The sequence below is a fragment of the Podarcis bocagei genome (genome assembly GCF_964188305.1).
Source record: "Podarcis bocagei genome assembly, chromosome: 1".
NCBI lineage: Eukaryota > Metazoa > Chordata > Lepidosauria > Squamata > Lacertidae > Podarcis > Podarcis bocagei.
The window spans coordinates 105,487,053-105,506,600 of record NC_138125.1 but is presented as its reverse complement, the minus strand read 5'-3'; the positions used below and the strand labels follow the sequence as shown (position 1 = coordinate 105,506,600).

Here is a 19,548-nt window from a genome sequence, read left to right as displayed (position 1 = left end):
TACAGTGGTACCTCGCGTTACATATGCTTCAGGTTACGTACGCTTCAGGTTACAGACTCCGCTAACCCAGAAATAGTACCTCGGGTTAAGAACTTTGCTTCAGGATGAGAACAGAAATCGTGCTCCGGTGGCACGGCGGCAGTGGGAGGCCCCATTAGCTAAAGTGGTGCTTCAGGTTAAGAACAGTTTCAGGTTAAGAACGGACCTCCGGAACAAATTAAGTTCTTAACCCGAGGTACCACTGTATGTGAAATCTCTTACCTATGGGATATAGCTGGTTTGTGTCCATCTTTTAGACCAGGGATGTCCTCATGAAGGTATGCCAAACCTCTAGCCATACTTTCCGCAATATGACATAGCTCATTCCATGAGACTACATTAGCCTTCAAGAAGTCAGTAAGCGAACCCTAAACAACAGAGAATATTTTTTTTAACATCTTACAGGTTTTCAACATAGTCCCCCCACAAACTGGCTATAACAAGATATAGGTGTAAAACAACTAGTACAAGTGTCTGAGCTGCAGATCTTTGTAAGTGCTCCAATGTACACAAAGATATTTTTGACTAGCATAGGCTTCTCCTTATTCACTACAATATCAAGACACAGCCACACAATTTCCAATGCTGCTGCAAGAAGGAAGTTAGCATACACATTTAGAATGCAGCTCTGATAAGTGCCTTGACTAGGATGCACGCCTGTTAGAGATGACATGGTAACTGTTTGATTTCCAATGTGACAATTATCCTGAACTCCCTTTCAGTCTAATTCTATCAGATTTACTCATAAGGGAAGAAATAGCCACTGGTAAGCTAGAAGGGGCTTTAGAACTTGCATGGAAATTTCCAAGGAACATACAGAATAGCGCACACATTTAGGCACCCATCTTAATTACATCCACAGTTCTAAAACCATAGATACCCAAGATACTTTTTGCCTAAGATCATATGGTAGGGAACTCAATGGGAATACAGAAATGGTTTCACACCACAAGGTCTGCTCAACAGAACAGAAAGTAAAATTAAAAGTCATTAGCTCTGTGGATATAAACCACACAGGATATTTGTTTGTTTTAAAGACTGGGAGGATAAACATTATATATATGGGGGCGGGGAGACTTCGTGCTGAGTTTTTCTACCTCCAAGATCCATAATACAATATTAGTCTAAATATGCAATAATGCACTTTTTTGCCATATACATTTGCAGCAAACACTCATTGTTTGAGGGCCAGAACAACTTTTAATAGCCTGTTGAAGTACAGATGCTTTAGGACTATATCCCAAATCCATTTTCTTACAGCAAACATTTTTTTCAGACACGGTGGCAAGTGGGGGGCTGTTATGAAAACTGCAGTACTTGACAAAGACAACAAACCTTTTCATGAAACGCTGTTATTAGCCACAAATCAACATCAATGTTGGTGCCTCTTTTCTCAGCACCAATAAACTGTAGTATGTTTTCATGCTTCATTCCAGGCAAGCTGTATATTTCATATTCATTTTGCCATGACTGTTTATCCTTAAAAAGAAAAAAAGTGTTTTAATATATTCAAAATGTCAATTAAAAATCTCTTCTGCACTTTCATAACGTTTCCCTAATTCACTGTCAAAAGAAAACCAGTCTTTTATATAATCAGCCAATTAAGTAATCTTTGCAATTTAGGAGACCTGGAAAATACGGACCTGTGTCCATTTAGACACAATGGGTTGGATCCAGACTAGGAATGGTATCCAACTTATTTGTTCCATCAGGACAAGGATTTTTGCTTGTGCAATGGTATCCCCAGAACAGATTTAGGGGGTGTAGGGGCAGAAGGGCAGGAAATTCCACTGTGCAAGCAGAAATCCTTGCACTGATGGAACAAGTTAGGATTGCAGTCTATGGGTTAGGTATCCAGCTAACCCTACTACATGGGAGTAAATACTGTTGATTTCATTGGGGCTTACTTCTTGATAGGCAAGGTTAGGATTACAGCCCAAATTACGTAGTTTCAATGAATTCAAAGGGGCTTACTCCCAGGTAAGTGAGGCTAGGACTGCAAACTTAGTTGTAAGTGAAATCAATGGAAATTAGCAAAAATGGTAACACTAACATCAAGGTGCCAGACCCTTAATGTGTGTCACATATGATAATAAACTTCATTTAAATCCCAGACAAAAAGCTGCTTTTCAAGTTAATAATAATAATAATAATTTATTATTTATACCCCACCCATCTGCCTGATTTCCCCAGCCACTCTGGGAAGCTCCCATTTCCTCAGTTAGCTTTGCATGGAGGGTGGGCATGCACTTTCGAAAGCTAAAGTCTCCAAACCACTCCAAAGTTTAGAGAGTCTCTGATGCAGCTCCATATGATGCCTTATTAACAGTGAAATCCAACTTAAATAAAATAGAATTATTCAAAACGCCCTGATTTGTCTCATAATTCACGGTATACCTAGAGCTGCTGCACCCTAGATAGATAGGTAGCTAGATACTCATAGGTTGCTGTAATATTACTCTTTTCAGAACAGTGTAAGGAAGAAATTCCAGCATTTCTCTGGATTGTACATGTAACCATTTGCAAAGAAGTTGTAATTCACAGCAGTGTAGCACTTAATAAGAATGTTTATATACCTGTATTGGGAATATTTTCACAGCTACATATTCATTTAACAACTGAGCTTTCCAGACACAGCCAAATCTTCCCCTAGCTTTGATCTCTAGTAATTGCAGTGGCTTCAGGCCCATCAGTGGCGATGGAGGTGGTGGTCCAGGATCCTAGAAACAACAGATAAACCCATTAAACTCTAGTTTTCTATACTACAATCCTCTAGCGTGGAGAAGGGGAAACATACACATTGGGGAGGGCTTCAAGTTCTGCCAATAAAATTTACAGCAGAAGGCAAACTGGGCTTTTAATACAGAAGTGTCCCAAACCTTACCAAGATCGTATTTGTTGAGATAATTGAATGGCTGCACCTGTGTTTCCTTGAAAAAATTATTTTTCAAAACACATTACAATAAGCAACCATACATCAGGCACCAAGTATTTCCTAGGGCACAGCTGAAACTATCATCCAAGAGAACTGTTGAAGAACTCAAGTGGTCACCTGAGGCCCTTTAAGCTGCGTGTATCAGGTTCTGTAACATTCAGCATACAGGTTGTGACTACTCCTGCCAGGTGTAATTGCAGGGCTAGATGAGATGGCAAGACTACTTTTTAGGCAAGCATACCATTTCATTTAAAACTATAAAATTATTTAACACTATAAAAACCTACAGTGCCTATTTTAGACATTTCCTATCTAAACAAACACAGGCTTCCCTCTTCTATGAGGCAATTTTGCTTGACAATGAATAGATATCAGAAAAGATTTAGCCACACAAGACCAAATATGTGGAACAAATTTTCCAAATGATAACCAAGTTATGCAAATACATAAAGAGCAGTTTGTTTATATCAGGCACGTCCAACAGGTAGATCATGATCCACTGGTAGATCACTGGACGTATGTGGTAGATCACTGGCTCCCCCCAAAGAAACTCAACGTTTTTGCCCCCCACTTCCTCTTCCCTAAAAAGCTTAACAACTTTGACCTGAACCCCCCAAAAGGGGGTAGATCACTGCCAGCCTTTAACTCTGTGAGTAGATCTCTGTCTCTTGGGAGTTGGCCACCCCTGATCTATATGGACTCCCACTTCTGCTGTGTATATAACAGAAATGTCACCTGGATTCCCCATCCCACTTTGCTGTATACATTGAGGGGAGAACAAGTCTTGGGCACCCTTTGGACTCAGCCAGAGGGAAGGCAGTTGTTCAAATTTTATTCCTTCTTTCCTTTACAGAAGAGCGCCTTCTCAAAGAGCCAACTTCTACCTTTAATATGCAACTTCCTACCTAGCTTGCCTCGCCCTTACTCCAAAGGTGGGGAACCTCCAGCCCAAACTTGGGCTACCAGCCTTCCTCATTTGGCCCAAGAGGCTGTTTTGGGGAAGCCACACCAACCCTACCTACACAAATCAGGTGTGGGGTCACTAACGGCAGCCCTTAATCGGGAGATTAAGGTAGGCTCCCAGCTGTTCTTTTACTGGAGCAAAGTGCACTCCTCACCACCCATCAGGGCCTTGCTCAAGGAAGGGGATACGGTTTCTATGGAATAAAAACTACTTCTCAATGTGTTTATCCTTTTCACGTCAAACATTGAGGGGCGGAGGGAGGCCAGGTCAATTATCTGTTCCCCCTCCCCACCTACTCTCAATTCTTGCAGTCGGGGTGGGTGGAGACACCAAAGGGAAGCAAGGCTTTCTTCCATATGTTCCTACCCCTCTGCAGCTGTCAGTGTGCAAATTTGTCAGTACACACCATCCATTCAATTCCAAGCTCTGATCTTTGCAGCACAACACAGCAAATGTGAAAGCTGGCAAGAGGTTAAACTAATGAATTGCTGTTTCTGTAGCTCTCTTTACTAGCCCCTGTATAAAAGGTTACAAAAGGGCAACTTTCAAATACATTGTGGGGTTCTGCTTTCTGACTTTAGCAAACTGAATCAAGCCATTAATTTATTTCCTTTACCAATAATAATCTATAAATTACAGTCATAGTCAAACTACTACTTTCATTTATTTCACATTTTCTGGATATTTTCTTCTAGCAACATGCCATTGCTATAAAAACAGGAGTTACTAATAACTAATAAATCCTCATTGAAAACAAGAAGCAAAGCATATATGTCAATATAAAATTTGACCCCAGAGAATATAAATTCCACGTTGATTGTAGTTGGCACAATAATAAGATTATTCTACTTAAAATGCTGGGGTATGCCATCACAAGTCATAGCCAGATAGTGTGATACAGAAACAAAGAACAATTTGTAGGAACAAAATCTAGCTGTATTTTCTAGAATTCCCGTATATGATTTTTATTTAGCTCAAACATTTATAAATGCCCAGGTCCTGGCCCAGTCTACAACTCCACATATCCATGGCTATGAATAAAACAATGCCTCTTACCTCTATCATTATATGAAAGGCGTGCTTGTAAAGAAGAACACACAGGCAAAAGAATATTACTTCATACAGCAAAAATTAAGGACAAGCTTAGGAAAAGTGATAAAAGGAAAGCACTAAAAAGTTACTGCTAAGATTTTGTATAGATCTCTTTAAGAAAAATCAAGAACTAAAATCACCCAAGAATTTACATTAATTCTCCTTTGACTGTAAGAGATGCAGCAATAGTTTCAGTGTGACACAAATTAAATTTCAGTATTTAATATCCTGTATTTAGAATCAAATGCTCAAATCAATATTTTATAAAGTTTCCACAAAATAACCAATGTCAAATAAATCTGAGCATGCTGCCATTGTAGCAGAATCTCAGTGATGTACTAGAATGCAGTCGTAGCACTAGTAAGTTGAATCCAGTGTTAGATATGGCCACAACAATGGAAAGTCTAGGCACACTTTTTTTAAATAACAAGAATACAAAGCTGAAAATGAATGAACTGCAGCTAAAATATTATGTTCATTTTTCACATGGTCTAGTCCTTCCCCTGCCCAATCCCCTCATATTCTTAAGAGGGTCTCTTTTCCAGTCTTCAGAGAGCGGCTGAAATTTGGGAGGCAGAAAAAGGCCCTTCTTTCCTTCCACTTTGCAGTTTTAATCTGAAATCTTAGGTGCAGTACTGCGCCCAGAGCTCAGAAACTGCTTGTACTAATGAAATTCCTTGTCGCAAAACATGCGTAGGACCAATGGGAGTTTCGAACATGGGTTCAATCACCGATTAAACAGATGATTTTATAGACATTACTTACTATGAACTTTTCAACTTTTCTAAAGTAATATGCAAGTATGAAGAATGTGATATGTTTCTACATTACACCAGAGGGCAGCATTGCATCATCTAATAGTAGCTTAAAACATTCTGAAGTGAGATCCAAAAATAATAAGAAAAACAAAAACACAACTCTATTTTAACTTTCTTTTTAAAGTGAACTTTTACTTTTTGAGTTAATACTTCTATTCTGGGAGGTCAACTAAAAAAAAAGTTATAAATGCACTGTTTTCTCTCAATTTTGTTCTCTGACTTGCTATTAAATTACTCTGCGTAAAAACCCTCAGTTTCATTTAAGTTTTATGCTGGCAATGACTGTACAAACTCCAGAGCTTCTGAAACAAAATCTGGAGCCTAAGGTATATTTTTTTTAAAAAAAACCTTTAAAACATTTATGTCCTGTTTATGGATTCTCGCTTATTTTTGAAAGATCATTTGTATTTAGTTCACTTTTACTTGAGCACCAATGGGAATGAGCAATTTATTAAAAAAAAATACAAGAAATGAAGAAAATAAAAAGGTGGCTACAACCCCACATTAACCACCTACAGTGGTAATATGCAACCCTCATATTACTAAATACCAACCTAAAATAGTAATTTAGTAAAAGACCAACAGTATGGCAGTTTTTACAAATACAAACAAAAAGGCCTAGATCCTGCTGACAAGAGAAGTGGGATATAATATACAAAAGAGGACATCCTCCTTCATCTCTCGGTGGAAAAGAAATATAAGGGTTCACTGGAAAGAGCAGAGCTGCAGAGAAAAAGACAGGGGGTACAGGACAAAGCTGAAAAAGAATCCAGACAGAGAAGAGGATGGGAAAGGAAAGGAACATGTAATGCTAGGAACAGAATCACAATATCGAAAAGCTTTGTTCAGAGAGGATAAACTGTCCAACACCAAAATCTATCAGTACAATAAGGAATAATGTGCAGAACAACACCATTGCTGAAATGCTGCAACTACCTCTATTTGCAGTGCCGATACACTTACACATTTTAGATATACTCCAACACATCTGCTAAGTTCAGGGCATTATTATATTGATATTTTTGTACTGCATATGTATTTTTATATTATACACCAGCAATATGTATAATATAGGCAGCCTTGAGAATGTAATATTTTAAGTAAAATAAATATTAAGTTAGCAATAAACTGAAATTTTATGTTCAGAGAATGAAAGGAGGCATCAGTTTAGAGTGAGGAAGAAGTTTACAAAATCTAAAAAGCTAAGTCTTCTTGCTTGAGCTGTTTTTAATTGTTTTACTGGCTTTTGTTGTTTTCATTTTACTGATTTTCTTTTTTTTATGTCATGCTGTAACCTGGTAATGACAATGATGAAAGGCGGGGTATACTTTAAAAAAATAAATGAACAACTGTCAATACGTACGACAGTTAAGTACTAAGAATAAATTAATTTTTTTTTAAAAAGTAATGCCACAAAAGAAGGAAGGAAGGAAGGAAGGAAGGAAGGAAGGAAGGAAGGAAGGAAGGAAGGAAGGAAGGCCTTTTAACCCATTCCACAGCAGCATGAGACGACAGGCTTTGAGAATCAGACTTGCACTATCCCTCCACTTTGCACTTTGTGTTAGGACACTCTTGAAACATGGAAATACTCCAAGTTTCCCATGACTGTTGCTTTTATTGTCATGGAAAGACCAACTTCATTTCACCACTTTCATTTTTAATCAGAACCATGCTTTTAAGTGTTTGCAACACAAGCTTGGTTTAACAATAAACTAAGACAAAGATGAGCCACTTTTAAAGGAACCAGTACAGTAAATAAACTCCGCTTAGCTACTAAGAATGATTTTGCACATTCAATTTAAGTAATAGCCACCATGCAACAGTAGATGCAGGCTAGCCTTATGAAACCCAGTATCCTCACATTAACTAGCTCCCGCAAAATTGTTTTATGACAAGATTTATTCATCAAATTACATATGTAAACTTTTAAACACAGCTGGTTCATAGAAAACAGAAGCTTATAAAGTTATCTATAAACCATCAGCTACTATTGCAAAATTCAAAATTTTCTTTCCTGAACTGAGCTGCATTTTTTAAGTGCTGAAAACTGCAGCTGAAACATGTAATAGAGACAAACCTATAAGGAAACTGGGTGTAGTGGAAAGAAGACCTCTGAAAACTTCCAAAATTAAGCAGCCTATTTAAACCAACATGAAGGAGGATTCTGGTGTGGAGGTACATTTTAAAATTATTTCTCCCATGTGCTCTCTCAACCTGCATGCTTTTGAGAAGTACTGTACCACCTGAACATGCTTAAAATAGCCCTCAAACTAGAAGAGATCACTGTGCAGCAGCAAACACTGACAGCAATTTAGTTCTTAACAGCATTTACACAAAATGATTCCAAATTGGTCAACTAAGAGAGATACTTCATAAAAATGAGGTAGTGCTCATCTCCAAGGGAAACCATTTCACCAGTATATCATGAACAATTCCTTTTCCATTGCAATAATCCTAAACATATGGGCACCCTCCTTACACCTGGTGCAAATGTGTCAATATCCTCATCTGTACTCTTGCATTAATGAGTTTACATCAAAAGCTCTACATCTAGCAAAATTTCTGCAACAAAAATGCTAATAAGAATCTGTATATTATTACCAATAATATTTTATAGGATCGAGTCCATTGTAGAATTCAATCCTATAAAATCTGTATCATAGGAACAATTCTTTTTAAAAAATCAGATCATGTTTATTTTCTGAATTATAAACACAATAGGTGGTAATCAATGCTAGTCCAACTCAGACTAGACCCACTCAAGTTAATGGCCATGACTAACTTAGGTGCACTGATGTGTGTGTGTGTGCGCGCGTGCATGTGCGCGTCCGTACATGCATGCAAATGTGTACATGCACACATACAACAACAAGTAGAGACAAAAAGGAAGTAAAGGCAAAAGGGAAGTTAATTTTAAAAACAGGTGATTCCAGAGAAACCAAGATAATATGTATCAGCACTGAATAATGCACTAGCTGAAACAAACTCAAGTGGTAATCATAGCTTCCCCCAAAGCATCACCTCCCTTGTCACAGATTGTATCCACTTCTAGCTATCTGACAGGGCATTCAGAGCTTCCTGGTTGCATGCACAGCCAAAAGACTTGCTTTTATCTCAGCTTATTAAACAACACGACTAATGCCTGAATACAATCAAATTATTCACCACCATGAGTAAAGCTTGTGTGCCCTGCCCTTACGACACATATAACAGACCGCCTCACTTTTAATTTTAGTTCAGTAAATTTAAGTTTTAATGAACTGGATTTTTTCTCCAGTGACTTTCTATGCTACAGGTTGTGAAGTAGGCACATTCTGAATTCTGAGCCAATGCTGCAGACATCAGTCACTAAGTAGCTGCCATGGGGGCATGGCAAAACACAAAATTACAAAACTGCCTCTAACAGTGGCAATGGAACATAGCCTTATATTCCATGAATTTGTCTCATCCTCTTTTAAAGATATTCAAGCTGGTGGGCCACTACTGTGGGGCCATCCTGTGGGAGTGAGTTCCATAATTCCAACTATGCAGGGAGTGAAGAAGTACTTTCTTCTAGAGTAACATTTCTTAAGATGCTGCTAGATTCTAATGTTAGAATAGGGACGCAGGTGGCGCTGTGGGTTAAACCACAGAGCCTAGGACTTGCTGTTCAGAAGGTCAGCGGTTTGAATCCCTGCAACGGGGTGAGCTTCTGTTGTTAGGTCCCAGCTCCTGCCCACCTAGCAGTTCGAAAGCACGTCAAAGTGCAAGTAGATAAATAGGTACCGCTTCGGCGGGTAGGTAAACGGCGTTTCCATGTGCTGCTCTGGTTCACCAGAAGCGGCTTAGTCATGCTGGCCACATGACCCGGAAGATATACGCCGGCTCCCTCGACCAATAAAGCGAGATGAGCGCCGCAACCCCAGAGTCGGTCATGACTGGACCTAATGGTCAGGGGTCTCTTTACCTTTACCTTTTAGATTCTAATGCTTAATACTTCCAAGACCAAAACCTACAAGTTTGTTTTTTAAGTCTAAAATCTCTGTAATTTTCTAATGAATGAATCCCAGAAGATAGAGATGAAGTTTACAATGGATTAGTTATGCAGAACATTCAACCACCATCCTGGCAGTCACTTCAGGGAACAGAGGACACCTTCATTCATGCAAGGGCTGGGGAAGAAGCCCCCAGTTTCCACAAACTCCTTTTTCTAGTTGGAAGACTTCCACACCACATGCTGACACTTCCAAAACTCTCAACCAAGCAAGACGTTGCAGTGAAAATGAGAAGCTATACTCATACTTCTTTTGATCCTAGTCATTAGATCCAGTCACTCACCACCATCTTTCTGCAACAAATGAATTCAGATCAAAATAACTGGCTTACCTGGGTTGGTACAAGTACTGGAGGATATGCTAATTTGTGGTGTCGGTACATCCAAAATGAAACCAGTATGATCACTGCAATTCCCATTATAGGCACAAGAGAATAAAGCAAGGTACTGAAAAGGGGTGGTTTAGATGCAACAGGATTGGAAGTAGCTGCAGGGGAGAAAAGTTCCCAGTTAGTCTTCTGACAGCGTAATACCAAGCAGAAAAGTACCAATTCTTAAAAACAGAGAAATGTAAAATGGACTTAATATGAAAAAGAGCATCATGATATCAATGGATTAAATCAGATCAAAGGTTAAACACTGAAAGGTTTAAGCTCGCATTTCAACTTTCATTTAGGATGCTTTCATTGTGCCCATTTATTCATTTATACTTGACATATGTTATGAGACTTGAAAGCTTGTGTTGTATCTCATCAGCAGAATTTGCTCCAGAAAGCAGTATCACTTTATCTCCCATGTGTCAGACACATAACTACTTTAAGACCCTCTAAGGATACTTAAAAATAGTTTGCAAATTTAAGACTGATCAAAATGCTTAAATTCTTGCTGAGAAGTTATTTTCAGTATGAATCAATGACAAAGTGAATGTTAAGAATAATTTTACCCTTTGTGCTTTAAGTACTAAATTTAGCAAAACGTTATATAAAGTAGCTGTTTAGTGTTTGCCAGTTCATATTTACCACTTGCATTCAGTGAAAAGTTTATTGATTTTGCAGGAATATCTTTGAATTTGATTCACGCTATTTACAGTACATCTAATTTAGTCCATTTCAGCCACAATGCTAAACCATAGTTTAGTGTTATGGGAATGAGCCTCACACCTGCTCACTTCCCAGTCCTCCTCTGGTATGGCCAAGAGACTTGAAGAATCTCCTCTTCCAGGTTTCAATTAACTGATGTTGGTTACATCTGAACAGGAAACTTTGGTTAGTTTAAACAAGCCAGTATGACAGACCACTGTTTGACCCCAGCTTGTTTCAATATAACCAGGAGTGGCAAACTTGTGGCCCTCCAGGACTCTTACTCCCATTGGCCCCAGTTGTCAAAAGGTTAGTCATCCCTGCAATAAGCATAGTTTGAACTACCAATGCAACAAAATGGAAGTATATGCTTCCACTCTTCTTTTCACAGTGATGTATCAGGAAAGAGATAAGGAAGGAAAGGGAACAGGAACAGAACACCCAATGGCCTCCATGGTTTGTTCTTATTGTTGTTCCTGTAAATATGATTACATTATGTCCAAACTGAACCACTCGTTTCACTGTGTATAGACATCTATTATGATCAGTGACCAAGACATGAAATTGTTACAAAGGATATTTATGGACTGAAGACCGTTGGAAACACAGCTATTTACAAGCATGTAGCTTTTAATGTTACAAAGTCCTTCTGAAATTGGATAACTAAGATTTCATTTGAATGATTATAAAAGTTCTTATTAACAGAAGTTCTCTTAAGATCAGCACAAATAAGTGAGGGGAAATAACATTTCTCAATGTTGCAGAAATTGAACTGTGACTAACCGTGACTAACTAGAAAAACTGAACTTACGTTGTGTGACCTCCATTTCTGGAAAGTAGAAAAAATGTTGATTGCACATGTTGCCTTCACAGCAGCAAAAAAACACATCAGGACTGTCCTTCTTTTCTATACAGTCGGTTCTGAAAGGGTTTAAAACCAGTTACTCATCTTCATTTTACAATAGTATAAATACACAAAAATGAGTCTCCAGCAACTAATGCAAAGTAATAAAATATCTGCTTTTAAAACATTGCGTCATGAATCTACATTTGAATATCCTTGTTGCAGGTGTTTAAACCAGATCTGTACCAACTTTTCATTTGGCTCATTTATTGTGATGTAAGGTGATGTTACAGAATGCATGACATTTCCCCCCAAGCAGCAGGTTACCTTTCACTACGAAATTGTGATCCATTCACCACTCTTAGCAAATCACACTGCCCATTGCTTCCCTTTTAATACTGCTGCAGATCATGCTGTGCATATTACTGTGGACCTTTAAAGTCCTAGGAGCCACTTTAAAAGACACAAGCTACTCAATATATATAGAGGCTGATCTGCCTCCATCTCTGCCAAGAAAGAAGAACTGTGTGTACTATAGAATGCCTCCTTTCAAGTGGCAGGTGCAAAACATTTTGTTAAAAGGAACTTCCATTTCAGCTGAACCTTAATTTAAAGTATGATTCAAAGTAGCTTCTTTTCAGAATAATTTTAGCATGCCATCCTTCCCCAATCTGGCACCCCCTGGATGTTTTTGGAAAGTTGACTTTCATAGGCTGAAAACTATGGAACTTGCACCAATTAAGACTGGACTGAAAATATGCTACTGTGATTTCACACTTTGTATTTTACTACATCTCTTCTTTTGTTTTAATTTAGTTTAACATGTTAACTGATCCACTGTTATTATTTTTACACTATCTTATACATAAGAATCAGAACATATTCATCCAGGATACTGCCCCCCCAATACAATAAAATTCACCCACCTTTTAATATCACAAATTAATTATCTACCCACCTACATTTTAAAATTACTCTATATATAAGTATACTGAGAAGTATATCTACATAAGTTACGGGGTTCAATCCTGATAATGGATGGTGGCTCAACCCCGTTTTCAGGGACTCTGCACCCACCTCCCCTTTCTCAGCTCTCTACCACCACAGCCCACCATATTCAGCAGAGTATATCCTTCAAAAGAGGATCTGCAGGACTTGGGAGAGGAAGACGTGATAACTCAGTTTCTGCTAGCCCTTGGATATATAAGTGAAAGCCTCCTTTTGAAAAGCTGACAGAAAGTTTATCTCCAGGTATTGGGAGCGGGGGGGGGGGGAAATCCTATCAGTGCTTGCACTTTTTCACTCCCACCTCTAATAGCACAATAAGTCTTGATGTGGTGGCTTCTGAAGGGAATCTATTCCTTCTGCAATCCCCACAGGTACCCCCCCCCCAGTTTTTAAAAACAGACAAAGCAAAAAAAAACCACTATCCTTGCATATCTTGTCCGGCACAACTTAAAATTCTTGTACTAAATATGAGTAGAAAGTAATTTTAATATATCAGTCCACTAAAACTAGAATGAGTCAACTTCTAAATTAATGGTTTCATTCAAACAGCAAGGAACAACAAGGAATCTTGTAGCACCTTAAACAACAAGGAATCTTGTAGCACCTTAAAGATCAGAATTTGTGCAGTAAACATTTGCCCCTGCATATTGAGTAGACAACATGCTTTCTGTTCCTTTAACAGCTATGGTATTTATTTTCAGTTATATTAATATAATAATAATAATAATAATGGCAGCAGCAGCAGCAACAATTTATTTATATCCCGCCCATCTGGGTTTCCCCAGCCACTCTGGGTGGCTTGCAGCATATCTAAAAACATAAAATATCAAGCATTAAAAACCTCCCGATATACAAACATTCAAAGTGTAAGTGCTATAAAAAATATTGTAAAATATTGCTGACTGGAAAAAAATAGTATTTCAACTGAAAACTAACTTTAACAGTGTTTTTCTAACTGCATTAAAAAACCTGCAAGAAAGCTGTCCTTGGTTAAAGAACTGTCCCCAAACAACATTACATGGCTTATGGCAACTTACTGGCACTCGCTTAACGTTTCTTCAACCATTTGTTTATGAAAAACTGTGGGATGATTTACTACCCCAATCTGCTAACACTGACTAAGGTAATAAATGAATCCCAATTACAAAATCCAATGCATTTCTTTTTGTTTCCAGACAATAAACAGTAAGTGATAATTGGGTGAAATTTGTGGGCGTTGTACAGGTGGTGGTTTGTGACAACGCCGACTTCTGTATGTTTGAATGTATGTTTGCCAGCACCCTAAAGTTACAAATGGCAAGTGCTGAGATAGTGACACTCAAAAAATTGGGTTGGCATTACATTAAAAGGCTCTGTAAGATCAAGACGCTCTGGGTTTGAAGCACCCCAATTGAACTATAAGCTGTGCAGACTTTATTCAAGCATTACTTTTTAAACACATACATGAATAACAAATGAAAAAGTAGTATTAGTTAGCTTGCCTGTCATAACAGTTAATATCGTCCAGCCAGCAACCCTTTTTCACAATTTCAACAGTTCCAGAAATATTCTTCCACGTTGCAAAGCAATGTCGTCTTTTATCTTTATCACCGTAACACAGTTCAATGCCACTGCGATTTGTTTTATCGGTTTCCCAATTAGCATTGTAGAAGATGCACTCCTGTGTCTCTGATCTGCCTAGTATGGCACCTACATGGGGAAATCAATTACAAACCAAGTCATTCAATAAGGCTGCAACATGTTTTGGGTGTTCAGAACAAAACAGCATTAAATTTATCAATACTATATACGTATATTCTTCACCATTTATTTATTTAACAAACGTGTTTATATATGGCTGTCATTTTTAAAAAATCAGATTGTTAGAGCAATAAAACATAAAACCATACAATAAAAACCATATGTTAAGACATCAATTAACAACTGGGGAAGAATGGATTCTTAATTCCCTGCATAGGCTTTGCAGAATAGAAATGTTTTCAGCAGGTGTTCAAAGGTTAGCACAGAAGATGCCTGCTGAATCTCTATTCCACAGGACTGGGCTGATGACATTAAAAGCTCGATTTCTTGTTGTCAAATGAGCCTCACCAACCTGGGGAACAGCCAATAACACTCCTGCAGATGATCTCATTGGTCAAGTTGGGATACAAGGGACCGACAAATCCTGGTAGTTCAGGTAGTTTAGGTTCTGTTCCCAGTACTTATGATTTTACCTCAACTTGGCATGCATCTCAAATGGTTTTTAAAGTAAATAAATAAATAGTAGCAGAATAAATGTCGTTGTGAACTATTGTTTGACAAACTACAAACACTAATAGCAAAATAAAGTTTCTTGCTGAAATGTTTTTAGAACAGAAATAACATTTACGCAACAGTAGCTCTCTTAAGAAATAGACTATAAAAGAATATATTTCAAAATATGTAACTGTCCAGCTGGAGCCCTCTACTATAGGCAATGGATCTGATGTTGTCGGAAACTTGTGAAGTTACAATAGAAATGTCACCAATGAGACTTTTTGGCATGACACTGAAGTTCTCTAATTATTTAACGTGAAAGGTAACCAAAATATTTGATTTTTTCTCATCATCTGAAACTCAGGCAGCAACCGTTTTAGGCTCATCCGATATGTGTGTGATTGCATGTGCCGAACCCTGAAATGAACAAAAAAATCACAAAATGGGTGGGGTGGGGGTAGAACAAGGGTGTTTGCAAGCTTTCCCAGTGGGCGTTCCAATTACCGTATTTTTTGCACCATAACACTCACTTTTTTCCTCCTAGAAAGTAAGGGGAAATGTCTGTGTGTGTTATGGAGGGAATGCCTACGGGTGGCATGCCTACGGATTTTCCTCCTCTAAAAACTACGTGCGTGTTATGGTCGGGTGCATGTTATACAGCGAAAAATACGGTATGTGCGATTCCACATAAGCACATGTGCCTTGGAATGTATCCCCCACATAAATTGGTCACTGTCGTACATATTTTAACAATCCCACCAATCAGTGGGATCCATTATGTATAAATGTAGCACAAACCTAAAGCAATCTGGTTTCGTTACTACTGAATTATGTTTACATTATCAGTGCTACAATACATTTCAACTCACTTTAATCTTGCAAAGAAGGAGCAATTCACCCAGTGACATTTAAGATTCTTTAGTCAATAATTCTTTTATCTCTAAATAAAACCACAGACAAAATTGTAAAGCTAACATGAAGTACCTGTTTTTGAAAAGCCCCACTAGAAATCAGTCATCTGAAGTAATCAATGGAGAAATCTAGACACATTTTTCCAGAATGTGGAAAAAATGAAGATTTTTTTAAAGTGGACTAACAGCTGAGAGATCAGTATTAAAATCACAACTTAGTCATGAAGCTCACTCTGTGACCTTGGGACAGCTACTCTCCATCAGCCTAACCTACTTCAACAGTTTGTTCTAAGGATAAAGGGGGGAAATAATATTCATGAATTTTCCACTTTGAACTTCTTGGAGGAAAGAATGGATAAACAGAACACTGTTAAAAGAATACTACAAATAAAATGTTTTTCTCCAGCCTCCTTGTTCCTAATCTTGAATTGGGGTAGGAGGATAGGTTTGGAAACATGAAAAACTCCTAAAACTAAAAGGTCTGGGACATATTCAGGCCCACAAAGATTGGGCTCTACATGAAGGTCCTGAGCAAATTGGGTGTGTGATTATCTGCTGGGAGAGGCTTGACTGGTTGAGTTGTACAGGCAGGGTGCGATCCATGTTCCCATAATACGTATTTGCTTTGCACAATGAGTTCTCATCTGAACCATTCAAAAAATAAGCTCAAATGATTAAGTAAAAAATAGATAGTGTAGAAAGACTCGCACTGTGTGCACCATTGCTGTCTCTTAACAAGTCTTGATCAAAAACAACATGCCTGAACTAGTAACCACACCTTTCCCCTGGCTAGCTACAAAGAATGTACTTTTAGTTGTGTGGAGGTGTGGCCTTGCTCAGCATGCTCAGAACAGAAGTACTGAGTTCCCAGTTCTAACAAAAGGATAGACCTGCTAAGGTTATATACATCATACAGTTGCCATCATGACAACAAGAGAGAGCAGAAAACTTCACAACCAGGACCAAGAGCCAGTAGCTCCGATAAGATACAAATTCATTACCAAGGTTTTTTCTGCCTAGAACAGTTGAGTGGGTCCTCATGGCCACAGTAATAATTTGGGGTTGAGATTGGTTGAGTGGCACAGAGACTAGATTGGCCAGAAACGCCTTTAGGAGGAGCCTCTCAAATTTCAAATGGATTGTGGAACGGTGTACAGAATAAAGACTATGGGCTTTGAGATTTGGGAAAATTCTTTAAAAACTGAAAAACATATCAGTAAGTAGGGCTAAGCCCTGGTTGCCCTGATGGACCAGCCTCCACTCTTACTAGCGATGATAAAAATAAAAAATGAAAACACAAAAAATAAGGAAAGGGAGGAGTGGGAATAATTTGACTACTTTCCAAATGTTTTTAAGCGTCTGAGAAAATCTATACCAGTTAAGCAAAATGTTTTGTCTTTTACTAAATCACGAATCTAATCTGTTTAAATTTGCAGCTCTAATTTGGCCCAATATGCATAAAAACAAGTTGGAAAACCCACCAAATGCCAAAACCACAACCACCCAACAATAAGCCACCACAACCCCACAAGTGTCTGCTTATAATGTGTCCTTTGAGCTTGAGGTCATGGGCCAAATGCTTTCCTGTCCCCCTTTCCAAGTGGATCTGCATGGTGAAAGTCATCTATGCATATTCACAACAGCTTAAGTTGTGTTTTGGGTCGTATCCAACGATGACTTTCTTTCTGCTTGTGAGCGGCAGGTTAGCTAATTTCACCTACCTCTCCTACCTACTGCAGTATATACCACAGATTACAGGGGGGTGGGGTTGAGATCAGATACAAATCCAATGCATATAGCTGCCCTTAGAGGAGGTACAATGTTGAGGTGTTGTACTCATTAGTCAAGTCAAATTCTTGATCTTATCCCATTGGTAGATTTTCTCTATTTTGCCATCATTTGAAGTCTCCACTGCCATATCCCTTCTACACCATCTTATCTCACTGCTTGGTTATTATTTTTCTTACTGACAGTTAGGTATGTCGTTTGTTTTTGGCTCCCTTCCAAATCATCTCTTATATCCATTCAGACATTCTTATTCACCTTCTTGTTTCTGCTCTAAACATTATTGATCAACTCTTGTCCTATGCTACACATCTTGAATTATCTCTTGTGTCTTTATATCAGTTTACAAGTTTGTTCACATTGCAGCCTAGCTTAATTTCAACAGAATTTCTGTTTAACAACTCTTCTTTAGTCTTGAGAACCTCCACATATATTTGCCTGCGTAATAAGGGACTTGCAGAACTTTAAAAATGACTAGAAGGAAGGGCTATTGTAACACAATCCAAGTAATCTCTCGTGTGTTACCATGGATGTTGAAAATTTCCCCCCATATTTTCTTTTTCCTTCAATATCTTCCCAAGACGCCTTCAGAAGGGGAAAGCAAACTGAGGAGTTCCATACATCAAGCTGTATGGTTGTTTATAAAACATATGCTTAAATCTGGATATTTCAAGAATTGTTATAAACCTATTTCCAGGGGGTAGGGATCAGAGGACCGACCATAGAAGTGTAAGATTGGGCCCAACACATCAAGTCAAAGAGGCACATCAACAGCAGCTATCTGCAAACCCAATTTGGATCTTGAATGCAGAATGGGAAACACCCCCCAGAAAATGATAAAGTTATTAATATAAATAATGACAACTTTGGCAACAAAACAAGTAATGGCAAATTTTCTACAAAATAGTACTGAAAACATTAAGTAGTGTTTGCACTGCAGATTTATTTAAAAACATACAAGGGGTTATATCTAAGAGAAAAAAAGTTAACAAGCCAACCAAGTCTAAAATGAATGCTATTAAATATCCATTAAGTCAATTAATATAAGCAAGCATCAAATTTATCTATGATATTTTGAGATATTTAGCCCAACCCAAAGATGCTTGCTTTTTATTTCTTATCCCTATAAAAGCAATTAATACAACAGGATTACCATATGTTTGTTCTCTTGATAAAGAATGTATTTATGAATGCTGTAAAAGCAGTGTTGCTGTTCCCCCCACCCCCATTTTTTACACTATGGCAGATTTCAACAGCTGTGTGCATTTATATCGCTAGAAATAGATGTGAATAAAAGTTTTAGAGTTTGAGTAAAGAGCACATTGTCAAATGTAATTAAAAAATATCCATCTACAGGCAATGACCAACTGTGTGTGGGATACATTTCAGACCCCCCCCAAACACGTCAGTGGGGCCTGCGTAAGGCTGTCCCACCCCATTCTGCCCCCCTTTTTTACTTTCTTATGACTTTTCAGGGCACTTTTTGGTTCAGTGTGGTCCCAAACATATTGGATGAGCCTAAAACAGCCGCTGCCTATGCCACCAAACATGCTTTATCTCATCCATAAAACGTCACCTTCCTTCTCTCTACAGCATGCCCCCCCCCCAAAGATCTTGAGCAGATGTGGAAGGGTGTGCGAGCGGCAGAAGAGGAAGCTGCAATGCATAAGTTTGCTTGCACAAAGTAGGAGACCGCATAGTTTTAATGAATAATCAAACCTATTTTTTTCTTAGACTGGCATACTTCAGAAAAAGCTCCTGAACAGAAAACATCTGCAACGCACATTAATCCCCTTTAGTCCACA

The 19,548-nt window shown here is 38.3% G+C and overlaps 2 protein-coding genes across 3 annotated transcripts in view; both read right to left on the bottom strand.

Moving 5' to 3' along the window:
- Positions 1-19,548, bottom strand: part of ACVR2A (activin A receptor type 2A) — a 50,641-nt gene that overhangs the window by 6,268 nt on the left and 24,825 nt on the right. The window contains exons 2-8 of one of the 2 annotated variants that reach the window (XM_081167694.1): positions 14,294-14,501; positions 11,772-11,881; positions 10,214-10,368; positions 4,995-5,018; positions 2,616-2,759; positions 1,375-1,518; positions 262-407 (exon numbers count right to left, since the gene is read on the bottom strand). In XM_081167694.1, the coding sequence (XP_081023820.1) occupies positions 262-407; positions 1,375-1,518; positions 2,616-2,759; positions 4,995-5,018; positions 10,214-10,368; positions 11,772-11,881; positions 14,294-14,501 (931 nt within the window). The remainder of the gene's footprint in view (positions 1-261; positions 408-1,374; positions 1,519-2,615; positions 2,760-4,994; positions 5,019-10,213; positions 10,369-11,771; positions 11,882-14,293; positions 14,502-19,548) is intronic. The other variant, XM_081167695.1, reaches the window with a different exon arrangement.
- KIF5C (kinesin family member 5C) overlaps positions 1-19,548 on the bottom strand; it is a 326,400-nt gene that overhangs the window by 300,726 nt on the left and 6,126 nt on the right. The gene's annotated exons all lie outside the window — the stretch shown is intronic.